General features: G+C 38.9%; 2 protein-coding genes and 1 long non-coding RNA gene across 4 annotated transcripts in view; 1 reads left to right on the top strand and 2 right to left on the bottom strand.

The window, feature by feature from the left end:
- med24 (mediator complex subunit 24) overlaps window positions 1-1,999 on the bottom strand; it is a 12,106-nt gene extending 10,107 nt beyond the window's left edge. For both annotated transcript variants that reach the window (XM_026178884.2, XM_026178885.2), the window contains exons 1-7: window positions 1,866-1,999; window positions 1,507-1,637; window positions 1,346-1,428; window positions 1,181-1,219; window positions 1,018-1,091; window positions 542-765; window positions 80-191 (exon numbers count right to left, since the gene is read on the bottom strand). In XM_026178884.2, coding sequence (XP_026034669.1) covers window positions 80-191; window positions 542-765; window positions 1,018-1,091; window positions 1,181-1,219; window positions 1,346-1,428; window positions 1,507-1,636 — 662 coding nt within the window. In that variant the 5' untranslated portion in view covers window position 1,637; window positions 1,866-1,999. The remainder of the gene's footprint in view (window positions 1-79; window positions 192-541; window positions 766-1,017; window positions 1,092-1,180; window positions 1,220-1,345; window positions 1,429-1,506; window positions 1,638-1,865) is intronic.
- LOC145430317 (uncharacterized) lies at window positions 2,000-21,504 on the top strand. Its single transcript, XR_013910794.1, has 2 exons — window positions 2,000-2,078; window positions 21,268-21,504. It is a non-coding gene; the product is annotated as an uncharacterized LOC145430317 (long non-coding RNA).
- kcnj12a (potassium inwardly rectifying channel subfamily J member 12a) lies at window positions 14,650-16,244 on the bottom strand. The gene has a single exon (XM_080305169.1). It carries the CDS (start codon window positions 16,093-16,095, stop codon window positions 14,794-14,796), a length of 1,302 nt encoding a protein of 433 aa, XP_080161295.1. The 5' UTR covers window positions 16,096-16,244; the 3' UTR covers window positions 14,650-14,793.

The raw sequence follows: 21,504 nt of genomic DNA, 5'->3' as shown, positions 1-21,504 counted from the left end.
GCACAAAGAAGTCAGATGGGACGCTTGAAACTATTGTCAAATTAAGATCATTTGCTCATTATTAACATGTCAGCCTCACCTTTTTACTAGTGACAAGCTCTCCTCTAATTTAGTATGCAGTTTTGAGTTAGTCACACTACTAAGACCATCTGTCAAATTAAGCACAGCTTGCTCTACATTGCTCCAGGAACCTGTGGAGGAAAAGCAGCAGCAGAAACAGTGTTTAGATGCCACGCTCGGCACAAAAACACACATTCAAGATTTGGCCAAAAATGACAGTTTTAGCTTAAGTGAAATTTTTGAATCACTATGGCTGACTGCCAATAATTTTGCCAATTGCCAGATTCCACACATATGCAGGTGTTTGCCTTAGAATTACTTAATATTAAAAGGTAAATAAACTGCCAATAAACTTTTGAGAGCATGTTAATAGAGCCTCGGGTAATTTATACACTATTGTACTGATACATCAGCAGATTACAGCCAGACTTCACTGAGCACAACCCTGTGTGTAAACAAATACCCACACACACTTCTATACCTTGGTCCTCCAATCTGGCAATGTGGACCAAAGCTCTGTTCTTGGTGCTGTTCATCAGACTCTGGAGCCTTTCCTGGCAGGCTCCAAGACTGGTCTCTGTGCTGGCTGATGGACCCAGTTCTCTGAGCTTCTCACAGTACCACGCGCAGCCCTGCAGCAGCCACACTACCACTGCCAGCAGAGCCCGACAAAGCCCGATGCATTCCTCTGTTTTTCCGTGACAGCTGGATCAATAAGAGACAAGAAGCAGTGACATTTTAAACAAGATACACACTCACTGGTCCCTTTATTAGGTACACCTTGCTAGTACAGGGCTGGATCTCATCGGCTTCATGGTTTGTCGTGTTGTTTGATGTGTTGTGCATTTAGAGATGCTCTTCTGCAAACCTTGGTTCTAAAAAACATTTCTGCATCCATCAGAATTTTAAAAGACGTGAATTAGATTCATGCAGATGCATTAGAAACACTTAACATACCTAAGGCGATGGCAGAACATGTCCATTATTTCTAACAGTGACTTGACACAGAGCTCCCGGGAAAAATCATCAAACTGTCACAGAAAAGACAAGTATTAAGATCATTCACATTTTCCTATAGTAAAAATAATTTTGCATTGAGTATTGTCATGCAGAAAACTACCTTGCTGATAGCCATAAGCACACTGGAATAAGACACCATCTATGGCAAGAGAGGAGACAAATAACAACATGCGAAACAACCAACAAGGTTAGATAATCTTCTCAGTTTCACACGTTTTCATTTGCTTTTTAAAAAAAATAAATAAATACAAGTGCTTTATCTCACCTGTGAACTTATGGCATATTTGAGATAAGACAAGATGAGTGGGTTAGGGGATGGTCCAATCATCGCCTGCTCCATCAAAGCCTCTGAATTATATACAAGGAACAGTTAGAGCAACTTTAGAAAACACAAGAACCGGTATACTTAAACAGACTACTACCAACCTGCAAGGTTGAGATAGTCCCATGTTACTCCCTTTGGGAAGTTTTTCTTGATGTTGATGGCCCACTGGTAGTCACTCCAACGATCTTTCCAAGCCTGCAGAATGGCTTGCTTCAAATTGACCATTTTCATCCTGGCGGGGGAAAAGATCAATAAAAATGGCCACCATTCAGTCACTGTTCGTTTTTTCGCTGTAACACTCAAGCTTATTTTACACTATTTCCTAGCTACGTTAGCTCATGCTATTTGCTAATGAAATAGTTAAAAGAAAACTTCTCCTGTCGGATACAGAAAACAAACAGTTTTCACAACAAATTAACACCAAAACGAGTCTTAAAGCGGTGCTAAATCTGATACCTACCTGACGCTTTGAGTTTTTAGAAGCTTACGCTAAAATATATTTGTTTATATAGGACCCCAGCTTCACGACGCAAGAAGCGACGTTTTTGTTTTGAAAGACGTCCCCGTTCATTGGTTAATCTCCTGACGTTTCAGTATTCTTCGCGCGGATTGGTTGAAGGGGAATACCGGCAGAGCTCCGCTCGACTAGCAGCAGATGACGCTGTTTACAAAGGTAAGAATCATGGCTCGGCCACTGTATTTATACCCCTTTCTATACATAAGGAAATGAAGGCAGCAAAAATGTTGTTGTGCCTTCCAGCTAAAGGTAAAACATGAAACCAAAGAACTGAATCATTTTCTAATATAAACAGCTATTTTAGCCTGACCCCTGTGATGTCTTGTTAGCCGTTTGCAGTGTCGTTTTGTTTGTTAGTGAAAATGAAGGAAAGTATAGTTCTTGCAGAGGCATGACTTAGTATTTTTTGTGTTATGCAACTTTTTGTTTCTACTCCTTTAAATTTTGGAGGCAAATACAGGACTTTATACACCACCTCATTTATTGGAGATTTTAGCTAGATTTAGTTTACTCAGCAGTATGAAGACCAAGTAAAACTAGCTACAACTACCATATTAAACTTGTTTACACAATATTGATTTGGTGATATTCTGAAATGAATCCTTATGGCTAATAAGTGCTTTTGCTTTAGGTATTTTTTAGAACAAATTTTTCTGATATACTTGCAGTTTTCCAGGCCAATGATGTATTTACTTATAAATTTCAGCAGCCCCATGTGTGTAGGTGTTATTATTATTGCTTTTTTATGACATAACAAACCTAAAATAAACCCAAACTTAACTTAGTAACAACTAGTGTTTGTTTCCACATTAACTGATTTTTTCTTGTACTTTTAGCTGTAAAATGATGACATAAGTTATACCTGATATAACTAAGTTTCATTTATTTTGTTTGATTATTTCATCCATGCATACAGTGAAATGCATTGTTGTCTTACATAACCACCTCATTCAGCTGTGTGATTCACTACCTCGGTGTACCTCTTTTGTGTGTGCCAGTCCAGTCCCTTTCAGCAGGATTTTGTTTATTATGTCAGAATGTTGAGGTGAAAAAAAAGAAGCAAAACAGGACATGTGTCTTTACAACAGTTCACACTCTTAGAAAGCCAGAAAGAAACAAGGGTGGAATAAACTATGAGCACATGTGGAAATGGCTCCTTTATTTAGATTTAAATAAATAAACAATCTGGTTACTCACAAAGCACATGCTCAAGAAGAAAATATATTCAGAACAATGCTGAAAGTGGCACTGGTATTTAAAAAAATTCTACTCAGGCAGGGGTTTCTCTATCTCCTTTTAACTTTTGAACTCAGTTGTATTTCATGCTAAAAGGGATACTGTTCTCTATATCAAAACCACCCAACTACTTCTGCTAGGGAATATCCTGTATTGAGTTTATGACTACAAAGACCCTTATTCTGCCTGACACTGGAGACGGTGTCCTGATAGAGCGAAGTCTGTGTCCTGGGACGGCCCTGTGCCAGCCAGCAAGAGATGATCCATGCGTCCTGGCGTTGTCTTGGTAGGTGAGGGTTGGAGAGATTATGAAGCTGTGAGGTGTGTGTGTGCAGCGGTGAATTTGGGCAGAGTGATCTTATCCCCTCTGCCTTCTACATAGTGGAGAGCTGCATTAGTGGAGGGTACTGAGAGATTTGAGTCTACCCCTGGGGAGACCAGAGAGACTGAAGTCACAGCTCTGTGTCTGTTCTCATGACTTCACTGCCGGGACAGACCCAGTTTTGCTGACTCTTATTTTTCTTCTATGTAACCTATTGAGTAATCCCATTATAATGGGACTCACTAGTGTTTAGTTTGTGGTGCTCAAAGTCTCCCAGGATTACCTGGATGTAGATACTTTCACTATGAAAGAACCCTGTATTGACAACTTATCTAATTTTGAAAATGGCACATAGTTTTTAAAGTATTATTTTCAGATGCTTATTATTTTTTAAAACTAAATTTTTTAAAATTCTCTCAACACCACCAATACCTTTCAGCTACATAATAATGAGATAAACATAAGCTACTATCTCCAAACACCAGCAATTAACAGTGAAACAATGTGGATTATGTGTTGCGTTGTGTTTTGTGTAATCAATTTATCAAATCCATTAGGGCCCATTGCTTAATAAACCATAATCATCCACCTGTACGGGATGCACAGAGAAGCAGAAGATAATGATCCCTATGAAAGAGCAGAACTAAATAAATGTGATATTTCATAGCATGTGTTTCTATTAGATCTTTATATCTGTTATACTTCTCTATTCTGTTTTTTTTAAACACAACATTACTGTCATTCATTCTCTCCTGGGGCCTCTGGGCACACCGAGATAATTACCAAGGGTTCAGAAGCAGGAAATGAGAGTGGCCCTCTCCTGTCCCCCCAGGTCGTCCAGTGATGTTGCTTCATGAATCAGGATAGACTAGAGGCAACTACTGTAACCAAGAGAAGCTAAGCACATGATGTGTCAGTACGTTTAATGTTGCATACAGCTTCTTTCTCTCAGGTTTGAACTCAAAATGAAAGTCTTTCTGGAGGGTGATGTAGAAACAGCAGCTTTAACATAGGTGAACAATAAAGTGAGAGACATGAACATCTGGTTAAAGCTGTTAAAGTCATGGCAACCGACTTTGGGAATAACATGTGTATGGGGAGGCTTTCTAAATATGATGACCCACTCTTGTAATACAAACAATGTACATAGGAAAAGCACAGTTGCAGTAAATAACATTATAACAAATTTATATGCACTAAACATTCACCTTCCACTTCATTAGTTACACCTTGTTAGTTGTGGGTTTGCCTTCAGAACTGCCTTAATTCTTCATGGCATAGATTTAACAAGGTGAACATTCCTCAGGGATTTTGGTCCATACTGACATGAGAGCTTCATGTTATGTTATACTGAGATCTGGTGACTGTGGAGTCCATTTGAGGACAGTGAACTCATTGTGATGCTCAAGAAAGCAGTTTGAGATTATCTGAGCTTTGTGACATGGCGTGCTATCCTGCTGGAAGCAAGCAGCCATCAGAAGATGGGTACACTGTGGTCATAAATGGACAAACAGGAACAACATTCTGGTGGTGTGTTAAATGATGCTCTGTTGGTAAAAGTAAAAGTATTCCTTACATCATTATATTACCTCCAGACTAAATCATTGACACAAGTCAGGAGGGCTTCACGCTTTCATGCTGTTTATGCCAAATTCTGAGTCTAGAATTTGAATGTTGCTGCAGAAACGGAAACTCCTTGCAACGTTTTTCCAATCCTCTATTGTCCAGTTTTTTTTAGCCTCAGTTAGCTGACAGGAGTAGCACCAGGTATCATTTTATGCTGCTGTAGCCCATCTGCTTCAAGATTCAGTTTGCTGTACAAGAGGTACTGTTCTGCATACCTTGGATTTAACAAGTGATTGTTTGAGTTGCTGTTGCCATCTAGTCTGCCCATCCTCTGATCTCTAACATAAATAAGACATTTTCAACCAGAGAAATTTACTCTCTGGATATGTTCTCTTTTTCATACCATTTTCTGTGAGCCCTACAGATGGTTGTGTGGGAAAATCCAAGCAAATGAGCAGTTTTTGAAACAAGCCCGTCTGGCACTAACAACCATGCCACCTCCAAAATCACCTTTCCTCTCCATTCTGATCCTCGGTTTAGACTTCATCAGGCTGCCTTGACAATGTCGAAAAGACTAAATGTGTTGAGTTGTTTTTACCCATATTATATCTGTCTTACTGATGTGTATAGTGAAGTTGAGGATAATAATTTTGCTAAAATAAAACAATAAACTTGTCATTTGATATAATAGAGAATTTCAAAATTTTGCCATTTCTAGTGTTTGTATTACAGCGCATTTATAGAACAGACAAAGAGCCCAAAATATCAGGAATAATAGCCCACGCTTTAAGAAAAAACACACACACACACTTGGAACTACAACATACAACTGAGGACTGTAGCACTAACAAAATACCTGTAGCTAGCAAAAAATTTTTATTATTATTATTATTTTTAATATATGCAGTCTTTTAACGTCTACTGGGGCACGGCTTACAGCCGTGGGCTTTTTACACAGGATGACAAGGATGGGTTGTAGGATAAGGCTGTTGTGTCTCTTCCATTTGGGCTACTACAAAACACATCTCAGTAATTGGATAAAGTCCCATCACACTTCAGGATCAGTTTGTACTGTCACTCAGCAGCGCTTTCAACTGGTTTTATTTTCATTTGTCTGACTAGAGACTGCTCTGGCATACAAACTGTTGTGAAGTGTCTGCTTGTAAAAAATACATTGCGTGTCTTTATAGGATTAATTTATTTATACCTCACTTCAATATAGTAATATCTGTCTCTAGATTATGTTGCTGCTATCATATTAAATCGTTGTCTGTTTTTATATAACATTATATTAACCATTTTTTGCAGCATTCAATGAGCTTTGAACTACTTTCCATCTAGTAATATTCTCAGTCATAGTAACACAGATTTCAGAAGTATCTTTCATTGAGTGATACTACCACAGCAGCTAATCAAGAGTACTTTGAATATTGAAATGCTGGCGAGGGATTAGAGCCACATGTGGTTTGACACCAAAGAGCTTTATATAGCTGCTTCAACACAGTTTTCCCCCATTTTACTGTCATCAGCAATTCAGCCTACAGGGAATGTGTTCCAGCATTATTTATAACTAGTCTATATGGGCTAGGTGGCAGAGATCCTAGCCAGGCTATGTCTTGCATCCTTTCATATAGTTTAATTACATTTTAGTAGGTGTAAGAGTTTATTTTTTTTAGATCATATCAGTAAATGTTTCTGTCCAGACCCCAGCTGGCTTCTTCGTCTATTCCCTGGGAGTCACAGAGGGGACATTCCCATGAGATCCAGGTTGTCAAGTCTGTTGCATAATTCAAGTCATTCTATCTATCTGGCTATCTATTGTAGGCTGAAGCCTATCTGTGCTATCACTGGGTGAGAGGTGGGATTCACCCTGAACCGATTGACAGCCACAGGGCTAACACGCAGACACTGACAACATAAACACTTACGGCCAGTTTAGACTCAACAGCTAACCTTCATGCATGCCTTTGGACTATAAACTCCACACAGAATGGCAGCAGGTACCGACCTGATAACAGCTAACCACTGCACTACAAAATACAACAATTAATGGCGGTGTATTGTAATAGTAACAAAAGCATAGGCTGTTTACAGTATTTTTTGTTTTTTACATTTTTAAGTTATGCATGTTGAGATGTGTTTGAAATAAATTGTTTTATACATCAGGACTCCATAAAAAATCATCTGGTCCATAGCAGGTTTTAAAATGATGGTATTACAATCAAAGATGAGCTACAAAGCATGAAATATTACACTGTGTCGTTATTTGTCTAACAAACCCTAATCCAAAATGTGGGCACAGTATACAGCATATGCTTCAATAGCTTCTAGGAAGACCTTCAGCAGCAATAACTTGAAGTAACTGTTTTCTGAATGACTTTATCAGTCTCTTGCATCATTGTGGAGGAATTTTGGCCCACTCTTCTTTACAACATTGTTTAATTTCATTGACGCACGTGGGCATTTGTTCATGCACAGCTGTCTTATGGTCCCGCCACAGCATTTTATCAAAAGTGAAGTCTGGACTTGTAAATACACCCTTACTGCTTCCAGAGGAGAATCAAATGCACTTGATTAACTGATCATGGGGAAGTGTGAGCACCTCCATAAAAGCAGACGATTTGGCAGTTTGCAGGTCTGGAGCATGCAGGTCTGTGTTAGCAAAATGCCAACTAGGAAATACATCATTAATGAACTTAAAGAAGCAACTGCTGTTTCCAATCAATCTGAGAAGAACTGTATGGCCATTTGAAGTTTTTCATTCTAGAGTGGGATTTATTATTTGTCGTGGAAAACAGTTGAGACAGTTGCTAATACTCCCAGGAGTGGACGTCCCAGCAAATTCACCCCAAGGTCAGACCGTACAAATCTCAGAGAAATTGCAAAAAACCCACAGGCTACATCTTAGACTCTACAGGCTTCTGTTAGCTTAAAGTTGTTAAATGTTAACATTCATTACACTGTAAATGTGATTTTTTTTTTTGTAGTGGTTGACAAGAGAAAACCTTATCTATCTTACAAGAACACTGCAGCATAACTTGAGTTTGCAAAATTGCATGAACAAACCACAAGAGTTTTAAAAAAGTGCCCTGTTTCGTCATAATGCACAACATTAAGGTTCCCAAAACCAAACACAGTATAAAAACATGAACACCTCACATCAACTGTCAAGCACGGTGGTGGACAGTTGATGGTTTGGGTTTGTTTTGCAGCCACAGGACTCAACAGGAGTCAACCATGTACTCCTCTGTATACCAAAGTAATCTAGAGTCAAATATGAGGCAGAAACTGAGTCATGCCACAGGACAGTGATCTCAAGCTCAGCAGAATACTATAACAGAGTGACTGAAAAAGAAAATAAAAACAAGGTTGTTGTAATGACCCAGTCAAAGTCTGTTGTCAGCCCGATTTGAGACAGCTGTGTGTGGATAAATATCCACAAGCTGCAATGAAGTAAAGCAACATTGTGAAGAAGAGTGGGTCAAAATTCTTCCACTATAATGTGAGAGACTGATGAAGTCATGCAGAAAGTAAATACTTCAAGTCACTGCTGCTAAAGATGATTCCATAAGCTACTGAATCATGGGGTTTATTTAATTGTCCACACATAGCTTTTGCATTTTGGTTCAGTTTTTGTTAAATAAACCTATCCCCACTGACTGCATGTCTTTGGACTGTGGTAGAGAGCAGCAATACCTAAACCCACTGGGAGAACATGCAAACTCCACACAGAAAAGCCCTGTCCGGGTGGTCGAGTCAGACCCGGGACATTCTTGCTGCGAGGCATCAGTGCTAACCACTGCGCTAACACCTACTACGTGAATATTTTAGAATTAACAGATAGTGCATTTTTATTTTACCACGATTTTAGGTTAATAGTGGCATATTCTACAGTTAAAGCTATAAAAATACAAAACAATTTTTATTTCATCATAATTTACCAAACTTAGAAGAAATAAAACCTCACATCCCAGCACTGACCGAGCATGACTGACTTGCCTGTAATTAATATACTGATTTGGAAAATTACTTTTAGCTAATAATTTTGGTCCCATGATACATTGTCATATGTGTTTATATATAAACACATATAAATAAGTGAGAGCAAAATTTACTTGAGAAATTTGAGCAATTTGTTAGGGTGGATAAACGGAGGCCACAAAATACTTAGCATAGCAAGAATTCAATGGGATTTCAGTTGCTCGGGATAATTAAAACTGAAGTCAGAGTCTCCCTGTCCCAGTAGGCTACATTTTATCCTGACATGCCCTTAATTATCCAGGACCTCTTGATGTCTAATCCTACTGAGGAAGTACACCAGTTTGACATCTCAGTCCTCTAAAGACGGCTCATTTTCAGTGTTAAGTTTAACTGGCTTCCACGACCCCTGTTACAGTTGATCACTTTAAGTAAAGTTTCACATTTTCTATGTATTTCTGATACTAAGCAATGCAAAGCACAGCATACACTCCCTAGTCCATGTTATATAATCAAAGTTGGCAAAAGCTTTCAGTACAGCCTCTGTGATCCCGGTGTCAGTTAGTGCTGAGGCCCAATGCCTGATCTCAGCACAACCAGCGGTCAGCAACGTTAACCCTATAACTGGACCTCAATGTGTGTGACTTAGTCACCCCAACTTATGGCCACAGATCTCATCCAAATTACAGATAAATACATGTTTCCTTTCAGTGTAGCTGCTGTTGTCAGTATGCCACTATTGTATTTGTAACTTCTGCTTTGCACACTCTGTGTGTCTTGTTAGGAGGCGATCTTTGTGATAGCTCTGAAGAATTATGTCAACCCACTAACCACCAGCAGTGCAACTGTTAACAGTTGCACAATATTGTTTATGAAACCTGTATTCCCAATTTCAAATGTTTTATACAAACAATAAAATACAACATTGGCTGATATTATCTTATAATGACTTTGTTACTTAGCCTAGTTATTTTGTATGTCAAGGCTGTACCTTCCTTTAACCCAATGACAGCTGCGATGGCTCCAGCCCCCAACTTTGAATTGCATATGGAAGAAGATGGATGGAAAAAATTTAAGGACCCCAACAAAATAAATCGCTTTAGATAATTCAGAGTTTTCCCTTTCAAATAGCAGCGAAAAACTTATTCAGTGTTGTTTGGGCTTTAATCAGCAGTGGAAGTCCTTAAACTTAAAAGAAAAACTTCAACGTATTTTAGAAAGAGAATGAGAGTTATTACTTATAGCACTATTCAGGCCACACTGTAAGTCATGACAACAAGTCAGCATGCACAAAACTAAGATGCTGAAACTATCATCCATCTTCTTATTAACATGTGTACTTTGTCTACTGTGTTATATCAATTTGTCTTCTGTGAAAAACCGTAAGGTTTCTTTTTACTCTCTTGTAGCAAAGTCATGTGTTGTTGCCATATTGATATGAAAAAGTCAGCTGCAGGCCTCCTGCTCAATTCCCCAGGGCCAAAAGGCCTCTGGCCCCAATAGTTGTTTGTGTGTCACAGTGGTTAATTGATGAGCCTTCTTGAATAATTGGCCCAAGCCCAGGAAGTTATCTGACTGTGGTGACACGAAGCTCGATCTCTCTTCTTCACACGCCCCTCGTGGTGATGTATTACCTCACGTGAGGGCATGCTTGAGGAAACTCTAGGTTTGAATTGGACTGTACATTTCAATACATCACAGACCACACTTGGTAGGGATGAAGAAACAAAAGAGATGAAAAAAAATTCACATTGTTTTTAATTGAATATTTTAATGACTTTGAATTAAAATAAAAAGCCCAGTAGACATTTTGCTGGACATAGGAAGACTTCTACAGAGGTCAAAGGTTTTTCCAATCATCCCTTTAAGAGAAATACTTGTTTAATCATTAACTTCTGTGCAGAAAGGAAACAACAGAAAGTGAAAATTTGAAAACTAAGACAAGAATTACATTTTAGCCTCTCAGTGTGATTTTTATCGTAGTGCTCTGGTAAAAACAGATAAATTTTGATTGTTGTATTCTATGAAAAAAAAAAAACCAACCCAACAACTTTGTATAAAAATAAGCAGGTTGTTCATCCTGGCTGCTCCTTATTATCATTTTCATAATCATTTTTACACTATAAATATTTTATTTAGCTAAAACTTTAGTGTGTGCTTCTTTTTTAAGGGCTCAGGTGGGCAACATGAAAATGAAAAACAATCTTTGAAAAAAAATATTCAGTAGAAATTGAATTTAATGAATCTCTTTAATGCAGCGTGGAAGCTGTAGACCCTTCACCTGTTTTTTATCACTAAAGTTTCGTGAGTAGGTGCAGAGGCTTCACACATCAGTGTGCAAAACCTTCCCAGAAGGTAATGAACATATGAATGTTCAGGGTAGGTAAAGGATGCTTCATTTATAAGCCCCAAAAAATCTATTTATGTTTCACTACATCCTACAAAAAAAGCAACATATAGCCAAGAAGTATCTTAGACTCACACGTATGACAACTTAACTGAAAACATTAGTCATTGTGACCAGCATAATAACCATGTTATGGTTCCTTTTTTCTATTTCCTATTTCTTTAAATCGGTTAAGGCCTCAGCCAAACAGGCACAGACAGTAGCTGGTGACCCTTGGCAACCACTGGTTGCTAGAGAAACTGGTGTTTCCTAACCAGTTATTGAGGGGTTGCAGGAAGTTCCTAGCTATTGCCAGGTGAAATCGGTCATAAAGAGGGTGCTCTACCCGTCCGTATACGTCTTTGTGACCAATTTCACCCAACGACAGCCAACAGCCTCACCACCTACCAATAACTGGTTAGAAAATACAAATTTCTTCCTAGATACCAGTGGCTGCTCAGTGGCCACCGACTGGTCTCTAGGCCTGTGTGAATGAGACCTAAATCTCCTTCTTTGCACATATAGAATCTTTTGTTTGCCATAATTTTTTGTATAGGACCATGAAATACACATTTTACTGAGGTAATAATTAAGCTGAACTTTATGCTGAACATGTTGAGGTTTGGATGATAAATTGGCATGGTATAGAATAAGGGCTCTTTTTTAAATCTTATTGTCCATGCCATAGAGAAAAGCTATCATGCTTAATAATTCTATATAGTTACTTTAACCTACTCTCTATATAGCAAACTACAAATAAAAGATTACTTGATTTGGTTTTAGATTTTTATTTGACAGATATATACTGTATGTTTTGATGTAGTTTTAGAAATGATTTAAATATGCAAACTGGAGACTCAAACTCCTTCTTAGAGCCTATCTACCCATTCTGTCTGAACTGGTTTTGGAAGATTAAGGTGGGAGCAATTACTTAACAAGTTAAGTCCAGGCTACACTCCACTACTTTGGTATCAATCATGAGAAATTATTTTTATTACAAGTTTTATTATAAGTAAAATACAAAAAACCTCCAAAAACAAACAAAAAAACCTCTATGGTCATTATCCTTGCACAAAACCTTTTACTTGTTATCTGTGAATGAACATGAATAAGCGCATTTTTAAAAAAGTGTGCTTCAGTGTTTATTGCTTCTATTCTGAACTCCCTCCAGTGTCTTAACTCATTTATTAGCATATTGCTAAACTGCATTTAGCTGTCTACAGTATGTACTGTTTTAAAAGCAAAAGTCAAGTATTAAAAAAGGGAACACTGTCTTTTTTTGTGTGTGTTACTGTTGGACGTCTGACTTTTCAGCTAAATGAAGGATCTGCTTGTTGTATCATCAATAAAATGTTGTCATGTAAATCTTCAATCCAAGTATAGTTTGAAATAAGCTCTCTTAGTAACATTATAACAACAGTAGTCAAATATAACCACTGTTGATGTAAACTGAATAGAAATGTCAGAGCAGTTATAAAGTTGGTTTATACATTTTGAGTATTTTAAACTTAATCTAAAAGCATTAAAGTGTTGAACATACACTCATCTGCCTAATGGGGTCATTATGCTCGCTGTGTCGCTGGTGTCGCACGCTGATTTAGATGTCACATCATCTGTTATGTACCATGTGCTGGTTGTGTACCTCTCAATTTTTGTAACCTGACGTGTGACGCCGTGGCTGCTCGCAGCTTGGGTGAAGACACGAGTGTATGAGCGTGTCGGCTTTTACTGCCATCTTAATGATACTCCGCCACAGAAGCTCAGAGACATACAGATATACAGAGGGAGGAAAGGTTTGAGAGTCTGTGGAAAAACACTCAACAAAGTCTTGGCTTCTGGTTTTGACTTCTTCTCCTCCTATATCAGCACTTATGTGGTGATATAGTATCAGTGGCAGCAAATATCATTCAAGAGAATAATGCAGCAGCTTCCTGCGCCATACTAGCAGGTTTAAATACAAGAGACTGTGAGACGAGGTTGCAGCAGTGAGCGAAGCAACCGTGCTGGAGACTTTATGGTGCTCGTTCATTTAGGATACAAACAACTAAATCTTAGATTTGTGATTTAACCTAATCATAGACCCACTCTCAGACAAAATAAATCTATCAAGCAGTCTTCCTTTATCAATTTTTGACAGTCAGTTTACTGTAAATTTAATTTAACTCTGGTGAAATAAACTTCAGTAGCAGTTAGTAGCAGGAAATTGACACCATACCTTTTAATTTCAGTTTGTTTTTTTAAGCATTGGGCATTCGTTGAATTAATCCCTTTAGATAATTTTATCTCACACACTTAGCTCTATAGGATGCTTGTCCCCTGATAGGTTAATATGCATAGATCCATTTTTTTTTTAAAAACATTAAGTGTAGTCAGTTTATACCAGTTTTGTCTTGATAGAATTCAGGATAAAGTAGTGAAGAGTGATAACATAAAGGTTTTAATTGATCTTTGCTTGTCACATAAGTGGAAAAAGTAAAAGAGCACTTCAGTGTGCATTTTTAAGGGTTGTTTATTTATTAATTTGATCAGTACAAACTTTGATATTGCCACCTGTAGCACGATTGTCTAAAATCAGTGATTAAGTTTTGTTTTACTTGACTTCTTAGTTGAACCGTATTTGCAAATGTCATCATATCTGTAGGCAGCCAAATCATGGTTTGTTAGCTTGTAAGAGGAATTAGGTCATTATAAATAGGGAGTAAATTCAGTTTCATTTCTGTTTAACACCTTCCTTTATATTCTTGTCTGGGTCCCTAGCTTGAGTTTCGAATGAAGTTGTAGACTTGTGTTGTTCTTAGCGGCTCATGGTCAGATGTTTGATCGTGGCTCATTGCATCTGAATGCTGCGGTGCACAAATTTTCAATGTGTCACTGAATGCAATTCCAGCAAATCGCAGCAATTCGAAGAGAGCTTAAGAGAAGCCTTCCAACATTATCTTTGATCTCAAGAACAATTTGAAATAGCAACTCTTAATTTTAAAAGTGTTTTTGGAAACTGATACTGCACACAAAACATAACTTATCTAATAAATGTATTTACACCTAAGGTTCGATTATAAGGTTTTGTCATAAAGGTTTTTTGATGCTCTATCAGTTAACACTCTAAACTCAAAATGACCGTGTGAAAAAAGATTCAAGTTTCCATAAAGGAAGAAGGTATCCCTCTAGCTTTTTCCTTGTTTGTAGACATTCTTTACCACAATTTGCCAAGCTGCATACACCCACTTTTACCCATTTTTTCCAATTAAGTCCCTTTTACTGTTGTCCTGTCACCTTTACACTCTTTCACAGTAGTCAGCTTTTCCTATGGCACTTTGCATTGTTCTGCATTTTTACCCTTAATAAAGTTATTGAAATTTGACCCTCAGGTCAAAGTGTAGAGGTCATATTTCCGATTCTCTACGATATGACCTTTGATCCAGGACCCTGGTGGTCTGTATGCGTTCAAATTCAGGTCGGCTATTTCGATCTGGACTGAGGTTCGCCAGTGCTCTGCTTCCACCACCTACATCCTCTTCCTCATCATCGCGATTAAGGAAGGCCAGCTCGTTTTCATAGCAGAAAGAATTAGAGCTGGGGACTAGGTACTTGTTTTCCACCATGTCCTTGGCACTGCAGCGGGGGGTGGACGGCACCTCATAAGTTTTGTGAAAGTGAGAGTAATCCACCTTGTACAGGTTCTTCTCCTCAAACAACACAGGCTCAAACCGGTGTCCCCAAAGGATCTCTGAGGCCAAGTAGGAGCTGCGAGCCTGGGTGGTCATGGCGGTTGCTTCAACCATTCCCTCCAAGATGACAACAATCTCAAAGTCTGCGGTCTCCAAGTCCTGTTTGCTGATCCCAAAAAGAGGGCTCTCCTCATCTATCTCATGTAGAATAGTGATAGGTGAAACCAAGAAAATCCTATCCAGGCCTTTGTCAAAGCCCACATTAATGTCTATCTGGTCTAGAGGGATGTATTCCCCCTCGTCAGTTATCCGAGGTTTGATGAGCTGTGCTCTGACGTGGGCCTCAACAATGTGGCTCTTGCGCAGATTCCCTACCCTCCACATTAGACACAGCTTTCCATCCCGCATGGCAATGACGGCATTGTGGCTAAACAAGAGCGTTTGTGCTCGCTTCTTAGGCCTTGCCATCTTGGCCATGATGGCGCCAATCATGAAGCAGTCAATGATGCAGCCAACTATAGACTGAAAGACCACCATAAAGACAGCTACTGGGCACTCTTCAGTCACACAGCGGTAGCCATAACCTATGGTAGACTGTGTTTCAATGGAGAATAGAAAGGCAGCCACAAATCCATTGACCTGTAGAACGCATGGAGTGAAGTTGTCATCTCCAGCTGGGTTGTCCAGATCTCCATGCAGCAAAGCTATAACCCAAAAAGCTAAGCCAAAGACCAGCCAAGAGACAACAAACACAAGAGTAAAGACTATGAGCATCCATCGCCAGCGGATATCAACACACGTTGTGAAGATGTCGGCCATGTAGCGCTGCGACTTGTCGTCCATATTGGCAAACTGCACATTACACTGGCCATTCTTTTTCACAAAGCGGTTGCGGCACTTGCGGCGTGTGTGGATCTTGCCATTGCCAAATCCATTCATACCATGCATGGTAGTGAGGCGCAGACCCTCTTCTTCAGATGACACAATGCTGTAGCGGTTGATTCTTCCCACGCTCATGTTCCTGACGGCACCTCCAGCTGCAGGGTTAGAGTAGAAGGGCAGACCTGGAGTCCCAGTGTGGGATCAAGGCCCCTTCACAGCTTGATCACTGGCTCAGTTGCATGTCAGTGAGTCATTTAGGTGGATGGTTGGTAGCCTTGTGTCTTAATCCAATCCCTGCAGAAAAAAATCAGAAGAGGAGAATATGCCTGAAAATCTTTCTGTTTATTTGTTTGTGTATTTGAAATTAGATATTCATTATTAAAGCTTTTAAATGATACATGTATAACCACTTTTCTGTCCAGAAAATGACAGTGAAATGTGTATTTAAGCCTACAACGACTTGGTTCTTTGCATATATTTATCTGAATGACAATGTTTTTTCAGGACATCATATCATTACCTTTCACAGCATTATACATATTTTTTATTAAAAACACACACACACAAAAAAACTACACTGACCTTCTGTAAAATTTCAAGTTATCACTAGTTTCTATGTCCACACGTGTCTTAATCAGTGCAGTCAGTCTTGCTAGAGTCCATCTTCTTTTAAGTTTGTAGACTCCCAAATCTATGCTGAATAAATAAAAAACTAAGACTTTCAGTATTGTAGCAATATTGTTTCTGTTGTACTTACTAGTACAAGCTGTAGTAGTAGTATCCATCTTCCTTTCTCTAAACCTCACGACTCAAAATCCAATTGGTCCTCACTCAAGGGCCCTCGTGTCTTTTGATGTTGACTGGGTAAGTGAGGAGCTGGCCTCACAGCACAGCCACTTCTGTCAACTAGCATTTCCCCTGCTTTTCTCTTGCAAATTATAAAGAAGGTTCACAGTGGAGGCCTTACCCTGCCAGATGTTTATTATTACTTAATGAACAAATTAACTCTTGTATGAGTCACTGCTCCTAATTGTTCTTTTTAATATAATGAGGATGCCTGTTGAATGAGCAGTGTTCAAAAAGTTATGAGAACAGGTCCATTAAAATCAAAAGCCTCACCTGATTTAAATTTTGCGGATCGTAAGACCCTCAAGCCAATTTTGAGGTTGGCTGGGTTTTTTAAGCTCTCTCAGTAAAAGTGTCATTATGTTGCCATATTAACTGGTGCTTCTACAATCGGCACAAGTGTGTCAAAACTGCAATTTTTCAGGCTTGATGAAGGTGCAGCCACATCTAGTGACTGATCCAGGTTGTGAACTAACATTTCGCCAGTGTAGCCACGAGACTCCGGAAATGGGACGCTGGTACACACTACCAGCGTCATGAAAGACATTGACATGAAAGACAAGTTTAAGTTTGCTCTATACAATTTTGAGGTCTGTTGTCAAATCATAGAAACCTGTCTAAGTGATCCGAAAAGAACTTCCAGGAAGAGATCTAAAAATATAAGTAGCACAAGAAGATGCTTTAGATAAGAGATTGGCCAAAGTTTAATCAGGTTTTTGAATCACAGCTCATAAGAGAGGCCATTAAGTACTAAGGAATCCTACAAAGTCGTATAAACAGTCTATTATTATAATTCTTCCATTGTTTCTTTTGAGGCCATTGTCCTTTTAGCATTCTGCTTCTGCCAGGGGACTGGATGGGGTAGTACTTGTTTATTTAAACTCCTAAGGGTATGTGTGCCACTGATTCCATGGACATGCAATTCCAGATGCTATATAAAGAGATTAATAAAGACGGGCTCTATTTATTTGGCCCCATTCTGTAAAATTTCCAGGGTTATTAATCATGTTGTGAGGGTGCTGCAGGTTCATATTCTCTTCTCTTGCTGCAGCATACAAGTAGGTAGAGGATTTTCTCCTGGTACAGTGCCCGGTATTGCACAATAATTCTTAATTATATGCTAGAACTTGAGCTTACAACAATATGATGAGGTAGACACATGATAAGTTGATATTTTAAACCTTGCAAGTGTAGAAATGTCAGAGTGGGATAAGATGGATCACAATTAGTAGAGCTGTAAAATGACTGTTTGGCAGCAGATAACCTGGCCACTGAGCTGGATGTCGAGCCTGAGGGTTAAGAAGTTTGACCCATGGGAGTTTACTGAGGTCCCTCTGGGTGCAGACAGCTTTTATTGCCTGGACACATCCGTTGTGTGTCTGCCTTCATGATTTGGACCCTGAAGACTAGACAGTTCAGTCATGTGCAATGTAAAATCCCAGGTGTCCCGCCGTCTGCCTAACACTCGCACTACGCGCTGCTCTCATTCACACTCTTTTCAGGTGTAAGTTCTCTTGATCTCTAGCCCAATTACATCATGCACAGTCTTTAAATTGTCCAATTAGGTAAATTCTTCTGTGTCAGGAAAACAAATATGCTATTTTTACATGTTTGCTTTCGACAAATGTTGCATTACACTCCCAGAAGAGCACAGCTAAAAATAGCAACCTTACGTTTGTTATTTACACACACACACACACACACACACACACACACACACACACACACACACACACACACACACACACACACACACACACACACACACAAACACATATATATATATTGCATTAGCTGAGGATCATGTCAGTCAGTCTGGAAGTTGCAACAGGTTCTACATATTGCTTGTTTAATTGGGATCATCTTTATTGCACCTTTATTATTATTTGTTAATTCCTATATCAAGTCAGCATTAAAATGTAAATCTTACGCAACATGCAGCGTGACGTTATCTCAGAGGAAGGCTATTAGCAGTGCATTTTTTTTGCATATTGTTTTGTTCTGTATTTAAAGCACTTCAAGTCTGAAAAACATCTTTGACCAAAGAACACACATCTTTCCTTTAAAAGGCAGGGCACAGAAAGTGATTTGCACCAAATTCAATAAAATTCTTGTGTAACCTTTTTGTGACCTCGCCCATCGTGTCTGTTCTTAGGGAGTTGAGAGGAGCGACTGGGGGAGATAATAAGCTCGCCTGCTGATTAGGATGAATAGAATGAATAATTGGATGTGCAAAATAAAAGAAGGGATTGGGCGGTAACAATGAAGTGGACTTGGAGAGGGCACCTCATCTCAAGACAAGCTCGCAGAAAACTGAGCTGCTGAGGAACTATGATCCCAGCCCACCTCCCAAGGCCATTGTAAAGGAAGAGCCGAGGCTCAGGTGTCATTGTATTTTCCTATAGCTCACCATGTGGAACCGTCTCATCTCAAGTGACCCGCAAGTATTTTACTATAGAAAGTGACACCACCTCGACATGGAGAGATGCTGTCTGAAATATGTTATGCAAACAACTTTACAGCTTATTTTTTGGGAGTTTTCAGGTGCACCAGTGACTAACTGCTAGACAGAAATAGTAAAACTATAAACAGTTACCAACACCGGAGGCTGGACTCTGTATGTAAGTCATCCTCCGTGCTGAAAAACCATCTTAGGTGCTCGGTGCATTGAATTGTACTATAAGACTGATAAACGTAACATAAATTACTGAGTCGCCTTCACACATTGTTAGAACAGCTGCTTTATTAAGTAGAACAATATTAGTGGGGTTTTTTACAGCTGCACCTGTAGCTATTCCACTGTTCAAACACCTGGTTCCCACTGATTGATCGTTCCCACATGTGAGCTCCACTCTGGGCTTTTTTGATCTTTACTTGTGCAATTTATTTTAATTGTTTGTGCCCACTTTCACAAGCTGAATCATCCATATTAAACCCAGACTCTGCAATTTCAAATATGAAGTGACGTCTACGGTAAAAAACTCTGACAACATTAGTTTTAATACAAAACTATTCGTACATTATGTCAAACTGAACTAAGCTGAGATAAAAAGCGAGATGAGGTCATTGAACTCTCGGGCAGGATTGCATAATGTTCATTCTCTTCATCCTGTGTCTCCTTTGTACCTGCACATCAGTGATTTCTTTATACACAGGCAGAAAAGTGCACCACCTGAAACAGCCCACTGGTCCCTTGATACTTGCTGTCCTCAACTCCCACAATATTGAGTTATTTAAATGTAAAGCAGGCAGATTATTTATTTACGTTGACTGGATTTATGCTTCGGTTGATTGACAACCTCTTGTGTTTTGAAACAACAAACAAATTCGTTTAATTTATGCCATTAATTATGCTACCAGATGCAAACCATATTTGAAAGTGAAAAGCGAAAATTGCCTGTTTAATTTGTCCCATTTTTATAAATATGCACAGCTATAATAAATAGCATATAAGCATGATTTATAATAACCTAGATCAGAAACTTGCAAAGTTAACACATTTACCAGTTTGGTGTGTAGACTAAACTGGTAAATCGGAGTTTCTGCTGTGCGTGATTAAACCATGTTTATTCCTCATTTTAATGCTTTCTCGCTCTGCATTCCTATTGTACTGAATAATAATAGGTGATTTGGATCAAAGAAAATGCCAGCTTATTTGTATCACTTTTGTTTTAACCCTGTGCGAATTGGAAGCTTGTCGATATCCTGCTGTGATATCAGCAGGGAAGGCCAGAATCTGATGCCATAATTAAATTAATTAACCCTGCATGCATGAAAGGTTTCTGGTGGAAAAATCCACACAAACTATAATACTATATTTATGTTAATTTGTGCTTAATTTAAGCTATACTCTATAACACAGTACCTGCTCTGTGGATTTTACACGACACAATTAAATTGCTAGTTCAATTTGTGGTGCTTACACTTATCAGGTCAGGTATCATTGCTTGGCATTGCTCATATTGAGAGTTCTGGGTTCGTGGGGACATGTCCTTGCTTGAAAAGATGCACATGACTTTGGTTTAGTCTAATTCAAGGATTTTTAACAGCTACTTCAGATTATTCTGATTGAATTTCAGCAGAATGACTGGTTGGTTCTGTTGGGAATTCTTAAAAGTAGAAATTGCCGTTTCCACTGCCACAGAGCAATGATATTTGACACAGAACGACAATAGATTCAGGCCCCAAGTTCAGGTTAAAGTTTTCTCTCCATATCTTACCTTTACGATTACTTGTCCTACACCAGGTTGCAGAACTAAAAGATGGTATCTTCTCTCCTAGTATCCCTGTTAACCAAACTGAAGCATTCTCTCCATCTGCCACTACAACTCCTCCTTCTTTGTTGCTAATCTAATACTGAAGAAAACCACTCCTTCGTCTTCAGCAAAAGGATAAGGCTTCTTTTGAATTTCTTCATCCTTCTTTGATTTCTCTCTCTCTTTCTCTCTCTGTCGTTTTCAGGTGCTTTTGCGAGCGTAGGTGAAGCGAGGCTGAATCGCACCAGAAACCTTGGCCCAAGCCGCCGTTAGTCAGCGCTGGACTTGCAGAACAGGTGCAAAATGAGAACTATCCAAGTGAAAATTCAGGTTTTTGTATCTCCATCTTCAGAGGCATTGTCTTCAACTGGTGTTCATCCCTAATTTTTATTTGTAATTAGTCTGCCTGTCATATTTTCCATAAAACTACTTATTAACAGAA

Source organism: Astatotilapia calliptera, chromosome 8 (assembly GCF_964374335.1).
Source record: "Astatotilapia calliptera chromosome 8, fAstCal68.1, whole genome shotgun sequence".
NCBI classification, from domain to species: domain Eukaryota; kingdom Metazoa; phylum Chordata; class Actinopteri; order Cichliformes; family Cichlidae; genus Astatotilapia; species Astatotilapia calliptera.
This window is presented reverse-complemented; position numbering and strand designations above follow the sequence as displayed.